The sequence below is a fragment of the Crotalus tigris genome, unplaced genomic scaffold (genome assembly GCF_016545835.1).
Source record: "Crotalus tigris isolate CLP2741 ecotype Arizona unplaced genomic scaffold, ASM1654583v1 scf7180000024379.1109085, whole genome shotgun sequence".
NCBI classification, from domain to species: Eukaryota; Metazoa; Chordata; class Lepidosauria; order Squamata; family Viperidae; genus Crotalus; species Crotalus tigris.
This window is the reverse complement of record NW_024100549.1, coordinates 44,796-57,957: the sequence shown is the minus strand read 5'-3', so window position 1 is coordinate 57,957 and position 13,162 is coordinate 44,796. Positions and strand designations below refer to the sequence as shown.

The 13,162-nt window shown below is 45.5% G+C and overlaps 1 protein-coding gene across 2 annotated transcripts in view; it reads right to left on the bottom strand.

Annotated features, from left to right (window-relative positions):
- The window catches only part of TCF3 (transcription factor 3), a 70,599-nt gene that overhangs the window by 41,641 nt on the left and 15,796 nt on the right, over positions 1 to 13,162 (bottom strand). For both annotated transcript variants that reach the window (XM_039328462.1, XM_039328463.1), the window contains exon 4: positions 3,664 to 3,713. In XM_039328462.1, the coding sequence (XP_039184396.1) occupies positions 3,664 to 3,713 (50 nt within the window). The remainder of the gene's footprint in view (positions 1 to 3,663; positions 3,714 to 13,162) is intronic.

The following is a 13,162-nucleotide window of genomic DNA, read 5'->3' as shown; positions in this document are numbered from 1 at the left end:
TGGTATAAAAGCACAATCCTCACTGGGGAAATGTGAAAACGGATCAAGTAAGGGCATTCACACCTAGGGAGAAAATAAGATGATGCACCAAATTGGAGCCATAGAATAGTGTCGGAAGACAGGTGGAAAAGAACATAGAAAATAGAATAATAGGGTTGGAAGGGACTTTGGAGATGTTCTAGTCCACCCCCCCCCCCGTTCAAGCAGGAGACCCTATACCATTTCAGAGAAATGACTGTCCAGTCTCTTCTTGAAAACCTCCAGGGATGGAGCATCCACAATTCTGGAGGCAGGTTGTTCCGCTGATTAATTGTTCTCACAGGAAATTCCTCCTTAGTTCTAAGTTGTTTCTCTCCTTGACCAGTTTCTATCCATTGCTTCTTGTCCTGCCTTCAGGCGCTTTGGAGAATAGCTTGACTTCTCTGTGACAACCCCTCAAATATTGGAAGACTGCTATCATGTCACCCCTAGTCCTTCTCTTTGTTAGACTAGACATATCTAGTTAAGAGTAAGGGGCTTCCTGCCCCCAAACAGAAGAGAGAAATTGGGAGGAGAAAAAGCATAAATATGGAATGCAAGAGTGCGCATCAACTAACTGGCAAGATTTTCATGGCCTTGCATTATCAATTTTATGGACAGTACCGCTTTTATACATAGTATGCTTTATTCTGACAAGAAAAAAAATGAATTCTAGAAAAACAACGGAAGAGGGTAGAATTCTATTGTCTCAAAATCTTAACTTTAATCTATAAATTACTACAGGTAGTCCCTGACTTACGGCCAGAATTGTGACCAGAATTTAAGGCGGTTGTTAAGTGAGCCACACCCAATTTTACAACCCTTTTTTGCTAAGACTATTAAGCAAATCACCGCAGTTATTACATAAACCATGCAGACGTTAAGCAAATTCAGCTTCTCCCATTGGCTTTGCTTGTCGGAAGCCCGCAAATAGAGATTGGTGACCTTGGGACACTACCACCATCATAAATATATGCCGGTTACCCAACTTTTGATCACGTGACCATGGGAATGCTGCAAGGATTCTAAGTGCGAGGATAGGCCGTAAGTAACTTTGTTTTCATTCCGTACTTATCTTCCAATGGTCGCTAAATAAATAGTTAGAAGTCGAGGACGATGATTAGGGATACAACTCAGAAAAAGGTTTGGTGATGCACAATGGGGAGCCAAAAGGTCTGCTGGAAAACAGCTCTCAGTCGTAATTGAGTAGAAGAACAAAGCGGGCAGTCCAAAGGCCAGCTTTGTGCCCTTATCTCTGTGTCCCCAGACAGAATACTGACTATACAATAACACCCTAAACCAGAGGTCCCCAACCTTTTGGGCACCAGGGACTGGTTGCATGGAGAAAGGTTTTTTCGTGGACCGGAGGAGGTGTGGTTTCATGTGCTGCCTGCATCTCGTGGCTGGGGCTTTGCTTGTTTGTGTGGACCGGTTGCTGGCATGCTGTGGCTCAGTACCGATCCACAGACCGGGGGTTGGGGATCCCTGCCCTAAATAGACAGAATATCATTATGTTCATAAGAGAGTTATATCTGTGTAACTTCATGAGAGCAAGGGATCCAGTTGTGGCAGGACGTCACAAACTCGGGGACTGCAACTGCTTATACAGGTAGTCCGCAAATTACAACAGTTTATTTAGTGACTGAAGTTATAATGGCACTGAAAAAAGTGATTTCTGATCACAACATCGTCTTTCTCACAGCCATTGCAGCATCCCCATGGTCACGTGATCAAAATTCAGATGTCTGGCCACTGGTTCCTATTTATGACGGTTGCAGCGTCCCAGAGTTACGTGATCACCTTTTGTGACCTTCTGATAAGTAAAGTCAATGGGGAAGCCAGATTCACTTAACAAATGTGCTACTAACAACTGTTGATTCACTGAACAGCTGTTGCAAAATGTTGTCACTTAACAACAGTCTCACTTAGTAACAGAAATTTGGGGATCAATTGTGGTCGTAAGTCAAGGACTATCTGTAGAAGACACAAAACAGACAGGTGGAAATTGTTAGTTCAGTTTAATATTATATCCCGTTTTCCTTCCTAAAAGAAAATAACCGAAAGAACTTGCATTGAAAGGAGGTGTAACACAACAGTGCAACAATAAAAAATGATTCCATTACAAGCCTTTGATTTGCTTTGGAGTGAGAAAGTAGTTATTCATATCTTAATGGAATACATTCTCTTATTCCAGCCTTTTGTTTACAAGCATGGGCACGTAAATTCACAGGCAATATTAGAAGGGGTTTTTCAAAGCTCCTTTCTCTAAATACCAGACTTTGGGGTATGTTGGTATGTACCCCCATCGTCAGAAAAGTTCAGGTGTTCTACTGCTCAGCTTTGTCGCAAAATTTGTAATTGAAACAAAGGTACAATGTGCAAAATATCATACACGTGCGGACTGCCAGAATGATGCAAAGTATGGTTACAGAAATATAGATATACCCCAAAATCTGACCCAGCTAGATCAATATTTAAACTGAAATGATTATAATATCCTGTACAGCAGTGTTTCCCAATCTTGAAAACTTTAAGATTTGTGGACTTCAGCTCCCAGAATTCCCCAGCCAGCCATGCTGGTTAAGGAATTCTAGGAGTTGAAGTCCACATATCTTAAAGTTACTGAGGTTGAGAAACACTTCTTTATAATCTGTATTCAGGATCTTGGCTTCCACCTAGCAGTGTTCCAATATCTCAGGGGTTGCCACAAAGAAGAGGGAGTCAAGCTATTCTCCAAAGCACCTGAAGGCAGGACAAGAAGCAATGGATAGAAACTAATCACAAAGAGAGAAACAACCTAGAACTAAGGAGAAACTTCCTGACAGTGAGAACAATTAACCAGTGGAACAACCTGCCTCCAGAAGTGGTGAATGCTCCAACACTGGAAGTTTTTAAAAAGAGACTGGACAGCCATTTGTCTGAAATGGTATAGGCTTTCCTGCCTGAGCAGGGGGTTGGACTAGATGACCTCCAAAGTCCCTTCCAACTTTATTATTATTATGACCTCTTTTTAACACTTGATATAAATGTTGCCTGGCCAGTCTTTGTTTAAACAGGGATCAGATGGACACCTAACAAGTATTTTGCAATAGTAGACTTTCTAGCCTGGTAAAGAGTTGAGGTAGATGATCTTTAAGATGCTCTCCACCTCTCTGATTTTGTCTGCTGTCCTCGGCTTCCACTGTCTATCTCATTATTGCTGAGTTTATTTGTTCCCCTTCTTATCCTGACACCTATATCCTCCCACAGCTCTTTGACATGTCCACACCCAGTTGTGATCCCTTCCTCCCCAATACCACAAGCTTCCTCCCCTTGACTTCAATTGGTCATGGGCTTTTCTGAAATCAAGCAGGCTCTTGCAGTTAAACTGGCCTTGGGCTCTACTTTATACTATACTAGTTAGAAAAAATTGGCACTCTGCCAGCAGCCTTCTCTCTCTCTCTCTCTCTCTCTCTCTCTCTCTCTCTCTCTCTCTCTCTCTCTCTCTCTCTCTCTCTCCCCCCCCCCAGTGGCTCTTAAATGTTCTCTGATATCACTGAAGTTCCACCAATTGGAAAGAGGAGAAGATCATGAACTGCCTTCAGTTCAATAACAGCTGGATTCTTGATCAACTTTGACAGATGGGTAGAGAAAATCGTAACTTACTGAAGACGGGAGTCCTGGAGGCACCTTTCGGACTTTTTTCGGTTGTCCATCTGAATGTGTTGTAGGAGGAGACAAACAAAGAAATAAATAAAAAGGAAGCCAGTTAGAGACAAAGCTTTGGAACAGCAATATATAGCAGGAAGATTTGGATCCAGATTTCAAAACTTATTTTACAGATTGGTTACCTTGATTTTCCTAAGGCCTACCAGAGCTTACAACAACAGTAACAACTTAAATTTAAGAGTTTGTAGAGTATCCTGCTCTTCTAAATGAATGTTGGGAGACAGTTTTTAAAAATCAATCTCAAAATATGCAACTGAAGGTATTTGGAATAACTGCTGGTAAAAGCCACCAGCTTTAAAATAAAACTCAGCTAAAACAGCGTAATGAAATAGCCTTGCATCAACATAAATTTCGGTTCTGTATTTATTTTTCACCTTCTTCCATAAAAGCTGAAGACAGCATATATCTTCCCCCCAATACACGCAGCATCCTTGCAACAATCTTGTACCAGTAGGTTAAAATGAGAAATATCAGCTCATCCTGGGTCACTCAGCAAAGGATTAGACTTCTCTACGTGACTTCAATTCAAAAAATTAACCCAATGCCTGGTAGGACCCTGGTCTACACTGATGGACTTCACAGTCAGAAAGGAAGTAGAAGGTGGAGTCTCCCCCCTCCCCCCACAAAATCAAAAAAATTTGGAACAAACAAAGAAAGAACTTCATCCAAGGAAGTCTATTACAAGTGGTCCTCGAATTACGACCAGTCACTTAGCAACCGTCTGAATTTTTGACAGACCTTGAATATGGGACTTACGACCCAGATTCAAACTCCCAATGTATGCCCCCAACTTGGGGTCATGTAACTGCATTGTGGGTGCTCGCCAATTGGCCCATATTTATGGCCATTTTCAGCATCTCACGGTCACGTGACCACAATTTATGTCACTTAGGCCAGCAACCAGTGTTTATCTCTGGTTTCTGGCCAAAAAGAGCCCGTGTTGTACAATGGGTTCATTTAATGACTGTGGAATTCACTTTACGACTATTGCATTTGCATAACAACCACCACATAAAAGGTCATAAAATTAGATGGGTCGCATGATAGCCCACTTTAAGACCGTTAATGACCTACAACCGAAACTGTGGACTCAATTACAGTTGTAAGTCGAGGTATACCAGTAATGTTAAGCCACAGGTACTGATGGCTTTAAAAAGGGACAAGGCAAACTTATCAAGGAGAAATGGAGTATCTGTCAGAATTCATCAGCCAGGAGCGATAAAGTAAGGCTCAGGTACCAAAGGTGCTTTTTCAAGAGGCAACTGGACTTTCTGTTTTTCTTTGGAGACGTTTTGCTTTTCATCCAAGAAGCTTCTTCAGTTCTTTCCTCAGAACCCAAGAAGCTTCTTGAAAGAGAAACAAAACATCTTCAGGGAAAAACAAAGGAAGTCCAGTTGCTTCTTGAAAAAGCACCTTTGGGACAACCATGATCTGGATGACTGAGAATCTCCACAGACAAGTAAGGCCCATCTTTAACTCTTGGAAGAAAAAATAATAATAACAAGGGCATGATTGCATCTACTCGTCCTTTTCATGTCTGCTTTGACCGTCCTTTACTAAGGACAGAATAACTGGGCTTTCTAAGAGGGCTCTGCTTCTGACTGCTGAGCAATGTTTTGAGATAAAGGCAGCGTGTATTTTTGGCATTCACAGTTTCACACCATTTTGTCTTCCTTTCGTTCTTGTTAATTATATCCCATTATTAGTGAAGCTTGCAGTTCCAGTGACATTTGTTAAATTTTCCGAAGCCATCCGACACCATAATGACTCTCAGCCATGTACAGTATTAAGAACAGCACATTTTAGCCAGCAAAAAGAACAACAGACATCCGGGTACAGCATAAAACTGTAACCCTTGTCTCACATATTCCCAATGAAGAACTGATGTAGTCCCTAACCCAGTGGTGGCGAACCTATGGCACGGGTGCCAGAGGTGGCACTCAGAGCCCTCTCTGTGGGCACACGCGCCGTTGCCCCAGCCCTAGGCTTTCAGCTGGGTTTTATAAAACCTTTTCGTTTTAGGCCTCTGCTGCCATGTGAAAAAAAAAAAAGGTTCAATCTATCAGTCAATTTCAACTTCTCGCAGGAAAAAAAAAGATCTTGCAAAGTTGGAATTGATTGAACTTTTTAGTCCCACCCAGTCTGTCGTTACCACCACAGCCACGCCCACCCAATGGGCCACACCCAGCCAATGGGCCACACCCACCTGGCACCCGAAGAGGCATAAGTGGGTTTTGAGTTGCAGTTTGGGCACTCGGTCTCTAAAACAATGGTTCTCAACCTTTTTAATGCCGCGACCCCCAACCGGTCATAAGTTGAGGACTATTCAACTGATGCAGCACCGTTTGCAGAATGGGACTTTTGGCTGGCTCAGCAGGGCAGAGACAGCCTGGACAATTCCTATTGGCTTTTGAAAGCCAATAGAATTAGACTCTATTCAAGAGAGTCTATTCTATTGGCTTTCAAAAGCCAATAGAATAAAAGGGAGTAGCACAGCTAAGGAAAAGGGGGAAAAAATGGCGGACTGCGTTGTTTGGCGACCCCCGTGAAATGGTCGTTCGACCCCAAATGGGGTCCCGACCCACAGGTTGAGAACCACTGCTCTAAAAGGTTCGCCATCACTGCCCTAACCCATGGACTGGGGGAAGAGCCAGATCTTCAAGACTTGCTTAAACAAGGTCAGGTTTGGGTCATTTGAACCACTGGAGATACTGTGTTGGAGAACAGATGCTGTGATAGAGAAGGTGGGGCCCATTGTAGCACTGTTCAATCAATGGGACTCAAAGATGCCAACTCTACAAGAGACAGATGGCCCCTTAAATATTCATAAAATATGAACTGCCTTTGCACTCATGATATATTCTTTAGGCCCATCTTTCTCTACTCAGCATTTCCCTGAATCTGCTGGACTACACCTTTGTAATTCCCTAAGGAAGATGGCTTTTGTAGTCCAAGGTACCCAAGAGAGTACTGAGCTGGAGAGAATCTCTGAATGATCAGGGAAGGTGCTTTGTTCCTGAGAACATTTTTGACATGCAAATGAGGGGAATGAATTGAATCATTGAAGGAAGGAAGCTCTTTTTTTTTTTCAGGATCTTCATAAATGAAGAGGAAAGAAGAACTGATGCAGGGAAAAAAAGTTGCTAAGGTTTAACTCACATCTGTGAAGCTACTCTCCCCTCTACCCCACGAGGTCAAAAAGAAGGATAAGGGTGAGCATTATGAACTCTTTTAAGGTTTAAAACATAGTTCTCCTTTTGGGGGGTTTTCTTGGAAGTAAGTAAACAGCTCTTTTAAATGAGATATTTTGCAGAAAGAGGGGAAAAGAGAAATATAGGTAGAGCTTGACTTATGACTGGTTGTTTAACAAACGGTTAAAATTATGATGGACTTAACAAAAGATATGTACAATCCATTGTCAAAGTTGTGACTTGTCGTATCCCCCCTCCCCCGCAGTCGTGTGATAATATTTTGGATCTTTGCAACTGGTCCACATTTACAACTGGTTGCAGGGCACTGCAGTCACATGACCACAATGGGCAGGGTTTTTTTTGCTAGTTTCCACTAAAAATGCCCATTTGATTCAACCACATGATTTACTTAATAATCACATTGACTTGCTTTACGACTGTTGTAAAACAGTTGTAAAATCGAGTCTGGTCATGTGGTGCCTCAATTTACAACCGAAATTCTGAGTTCCATTGTGATTGTAAATCGAGGAACACCTGCAGTGGTAGTAGGTTAATTACTAAGTTAACAACTGCAGTAATTTCCTTAACAAGAGGTCGTAAAATGGGGCAAAACCCACTTAACAACCACCTTGCTTAGCAATCAACATTTTGGGCTCAATTGTGGCCATAAGTCAAAGACTACCTGTATACTCTCAAAACAGGGGTCTTCAAACTTGGCCCTTTTATGACTTGTGGACTTCAACTCCCAGAATTCTTCAGCCAGGCATGCTAGTTGAGGAATTCTGGGAGTTGAAGTCCACAAGTCATAAAAGGGCCAAGTTTGAAGACCCCTGCTCTCAAAAGGAGGCAAGCATAAGATTTCAAAGGCCGACTAGCAACCTCCCAAAATGCTGAGGCTGAAACGAAATTTGGACTAGATGTATTATTTTTTAAAATATGCAATGCTCAAATCTAAAGCAGCAAAGGTGGCTCGGGTCTAAAATGGATGCCCTTGTTTATAATGCTCATGGCAGATCTGAAACATCACTCCCTCTATGGGTCAGATTCCTGCACATCTCTATTAATTTTTATTCTTATGGTGATTAAGAAGGCCTTGGTAAGCCCTGAGTGTTTTATCCTACCAATCCATCCTTCTCTTCATCCCTTGCTAATATGGCCTTGCACTCTGCTGCTCTCTGCTTCTGTTTCTCCCTTTTCTATCTCTTTCCTAGGTCTGTTTTAAATTGTAAGTGTCAAGCCCCTGGGCTTGACATGAACTGGTGGGGAACGGGAAAGGAGCAGCCAGCGGCCAGCCGACGTCCGGGTGCTGACCACCTGGGAGTTGGCGAGGCCACCATGCACCGGCTGACTCCTGAGGACCAGTTGGGAGTCGGCGAGGCCGCCATGCACCACCCAACTCCCGAGGACCAGCTAGGAGTTGACGAGACCACAATGCACCGCGGCCGCCGGCCTCCATGTCGCCGGACGTCAGGGAAGTCCCAAACGCCAGCTGGGTGTCAGGGGCGAGCCAGCTGGATGCTGGAGGGACCGTCTCCCAACTCGGCTGCCTCTCTCTCTCACCGGGCATCAGGGGAGTCCCAAAACCCAGCTGGGCATCAGACGCAAGCCAGCCGGAGATCGGAAGGACCGCCTCCCACTGTGGCCACCTCTCCCTCTTGTTGGGCGCTGGGGGGGAATTCCCGGAAGCCAGCTGGGCGGCGGAGAGAACCAGCTGGACGTCGGAAGGGCGTATCCCGCCGCCACCGCCCCTCCTGTGCTGCCGGCGGTCGGGAGAGGGCACCGGTTGCCGCGGGGAGCCACTTCCCAGTGAAAGGGCATGGAGAAGTCTGTTGTAGTGCCACGCTGGCAGCAGGGAAGGAGCAGGACATTAGCTGATTGCCGGATAGGACAGCAGGACCTGCGGAGGCTGCGCTGATGCGTCCGGAGGGGGGGAAGGCGGAAATTGAACTGCAGCTTATATCAATACGGACTTGGCTTGCTGATTGGGGTGGGTTTGGAGGGTGTAGCACATCTATGTAAGGCACTGGGAGCAATCCACTCCCAGTGCTGACTTGTTCTTTTGCATACATTAAAGGTTTGCTGGTCACGTTGTTCCTGTGTAAAACATTACACCTCGTGCGGCATCAATTCTGGTGGCCTCGGGTTAAAGTAGACGTAGAGGCCTATGTGAAAGGATGCCTCGTCTGTGCCATGGCCAAGCCCCGTACTGGAAAGCCCATGGGCTTATTACAGACAGTAGCAGATCCAACCCGGCCATGGGAGGATATCACCATGGACTTTATCGTAGAATTACCAGGGCACAAACCCTTCCAGGTGGGCGATTGGGTGTACCTGTCCACCAAATACCAACAGTTGGGGGTACCCTTTAAGAAGCTGGGCCCCAAGTATGTAAGGCCTTTCCAAGTGATCCAGGTCGTGAACCCAGTTACTGTAAGGTTGCGACTATCTCGGGCCTTTGGGAAAGTGCACCCTGCGTTCCAGGGGAGCCTGCTAAAACTAGTGAAAGGGTCCCCACAGAGGCGAGTAGACAAGTTACCGGGCCCGGTCTCTGATGACCAGTATGAGATACAAGAGGTCCTGGACTCCTGGATCCGTCACAAACAGTTCCAATACCTAGTCAAGTGGAAGGGGTACCCTCTTTCGGAAGCATTGTGGGTGCAGAGAGAGCACGTCCACGCCCCACAGCTAGTGCGGGCCTTCCATCGCCAGCATCCTGGAAAATCGGGAGGTGGGGCTGCGGAAGGGTCGGCTGGAGTTGTCATACGCTCACCTGCCTCTGTTTGCCTTCTAGGAGGGGCCCTGGTAGAAGGGGCCACCTGTCAAGCCCCTGGGCTTGACACGAACCAGTGGGGAACGGGGAAGGAGCAGCCAGTGGCCGGCCGACGTCCGGGTGCCGACCACCTGGGAGTTGGCGAGGCCGCCATACACTGGCTGACTCCCGAGAACCAGCTGGGAATCGGCGAGACCGCCACGCACCGCCTGACTCCCGAGGACCAGCTGGGAGTCGGCGAGACCGCCATGCACCGCGGCAGCCTCCCTCCATGTCGCACACGTCAGGGAAGTCCCAAAAGCCGGCTGGGTGTCAGGGGCGAGCCAGCTGGATGCTAGAGGGACCGTCTCTTGCCTCGACTGCCCCTCTCTCTCTCACCGGGCATCGGGGGAGACGCAAGCCAGCCAGAGGTCGGAAGAACCACCTCCCACTGCGGCCACCTCTCCCTCTCATCGGGTGCCGGAGGGGGGGAATTCCTGGAAGCCAGTTGGGCGATGGAGACAATCAGCTGGACGTCGGGAGGGTGTATCCTGCCGCCGCCCCTCCTGTGTTGCCGGCGGTCGGGGGAGGGCGCCAGTTGCCGCGGGGAGCCACTTCCCAGTGAAAGGGCGTGGAGAAGTCTGTTGTAGTGCCATGCTGGCAGCAGGGAAGGAGCAGGACATTGGCTGGTTGCCGGATAGGACAGCAGGACCTGCGGAGGCTGCGCTGATACATCCGGAGGGGGGGGGAAGGCGGAAATTGAACTGTGGCTTATATCAATACGGACCGCATGATGGCTTGCTGATTGGGGTGGGTTTGGAGGGTGTGGCACATCTATGTAACGCACTGGGAGCAATCCACTCCCAGTGCTGACTTTTTCTTTGCATGCATTAAAGTTTTGCTGGTCACGTTGTTCCTGTGTTTCTGGAATTTGTCGGCAGCAGACAGAGGACAGTGGACCGTAAGGCCAGGGAAATGGGGCCAGGACCTGCACACCTGCTCTTTGCAAAATATTATATACATTATATACATTAATAATGATTGCAAATGGCTGATATCTCCCCCACCTTTGGTCCTGGCCAGTGAGTGGCAGAGAAAAAGCCATACGGCTGCATTTATTCAAAGGTCTCCATTCCTGAGATTCTTTTCCATCAATGAATGCCAGATGTCTGGGTTCTCCTGAAGGCAAAATGGAGCAACTACCTCCATCCCACCTCATAAAGAGTGGGGGGAGGGTCACTTGGAAAGATCTGGGAGGTTGGCTTTTTAAAGGGAGATCTCCCAGCATCCTCCCCTGTGCTCCTCTGAATTGGACAGCAGATGGGGGAGGATAAAAGGAATATTTATTTACATGCAGCTTGGATTTGGCTGGCAAAATTGCTTGCCAGGAAGGATGTGCTGGAAGCTATCTCAAAACATCCTTATGAGACTCCAATTCATTTTTTCATCAAGTCAAGCTTCTCTAGCTGCTGTTGCTTGCAGCTTTCTGGGGAACTGACTTCAAAGCAATGGGATGCAGGATACCCGGCAGCTGGCTGAGCTTCCCAAAGCACAGAGCACCTGAAGTGGTCCCACCCAGCTCACAGATCTTCTGGCCTCCTCTATTTGTTTCATGCCCCGCATGACAAAGCGGGTGGAGGGGTATAAGGAGATCTGGATTCAAATCCCATCTTTATTAAAGTTCTATGGACTGCCTTTACAATAGACCCATTCGCTGTCAGAGGAATCTGCCTTGCATAGTCTATAGATGAATGAAACTGGAAGGACAGAGCCAGTTTGGTCTAATGGTTTAAAGCACCAGGCTAGAAACTGGGAGACTGTGAATTCTAGTCCTGCCATAGCCATGAAAGCCAGCTTAAGTGACTTTGGGCCAATCATTCTCTCTCAGTCCAACTCACCTCACATGCTTGTTGTGGGGAAAAGGAGGAGGAGGGAGGTGTAGTGGATATGTTTGCCATCTTGAGTTATTTGTAAAAATAATAAAGGCGGGAATGAATGAATGAATGAATGAATGAATGAATGAATGAATGAATGAATGAAAATTCAGGCAAGCTTCAGCTTCTTGAGGGGAAAGATTTGATATGGTAATAATGACATTTTGTCTATTATGTTTTCATTGTAGTAATATTGTTAAAATGACAACAATATTGCTACTAAGGCAAAGGTTTCTTGGACTCATGGATTCCACAGAAGACTTTACAGCATGGATTGCTACACTTTTTGCCATCACCCCTCCCTTTAGTGCAATGTTAATATACACACCTTCCCTAAAAAAATCCAAGCACCAAAATGAATACAACTTGACAATGGAAACAGTACAACTGAACGTATGGGAAGGCTGGATTTACTGTAATTGTACACTAAAAAGTTCTTCACACTCCCCTGGGATTCTATCTGTATCTCTTCAGGGAAGATATACCTCACAGTTTGGGAAACACTTGAGAAAGTGTCACAAAAAGATGGTTTCTGTTGTAACAAGTGTACATGGCCATTTTCCCTCGGTAAAATAAATATTGTTTCTGTTGCTGTTATTATATCATTGACAAGCTATACATCAGTGATAGGGCAACACCTTTTGGAGACCCAGTACCAATAATTGGTGGAATCCTTGGACAGAGAAAGATGCTCTGTAAGATTTGGGACACGGTTTTTACAAGAAAGCATTATCAAATTGGTTAAAGCAATGTTTCTCGACCTTGGCATCTTTCAGACATGCGACGTCAACTCCCAGAATTCCCCAGCTAGTCGTGCCGGTTGGGGAATTCTGGGAGTTGAAATTCTCGCATCTTAAAGTTGCCAAGTTTGAGAAAAACTGAGTTAGAATATCTCTCTCTAAACTGGTACCTCTCCAGATACATTGGGATCATAATTCCTCAAATTATCTTTGTTAAAACTCCCAGAGTCACTGAGAGTGAGGTGGGCGGCCATATAAATTTTCTTAACTAAAGTAAGTAAATTAATTAAAAAAAAATTCCCAATAGCATCACCTTCCGTTTCTTAGAATTGCTGTCATAGCACATTTAGAGCAACACTAATTTGAGGACAACTGATCCACAGTGTTAAGATTTTTTTTTCTCTTTGTCTCCAAATATTAGATTCTTGGGTCATCCAATGGCAGGAAAATAATGAACTGAAGAAGACAAATCCATACTTAGGTCTATTTCAGGCTGCTGGCAATGATGATTCAAAGGAGACTGATTGTCTGGAATTAATCTACCTCTGAACAAAAGTTGTGGGAAGCGCAGCTACCCTCTCTCTATACTCAGTTATTCAGTTTGGACCTGATGCAACCATCTCTCCCTAGCAAAGACAAGACTGATACAATTACACTGAAACCTTCCCTCCAAATGCTGGCATATGGTTTAACAATAAGTCAGAGATGATTACTGCCCTCACAGTCAATTCTTGGGTTTCTTAGAAGCCCTTGGTTGTCCCATGTTTGAGCAAGAATGGTGGTTTAGATAAGTGTTGGCAATTAAGATGTGTGGACTTCAGT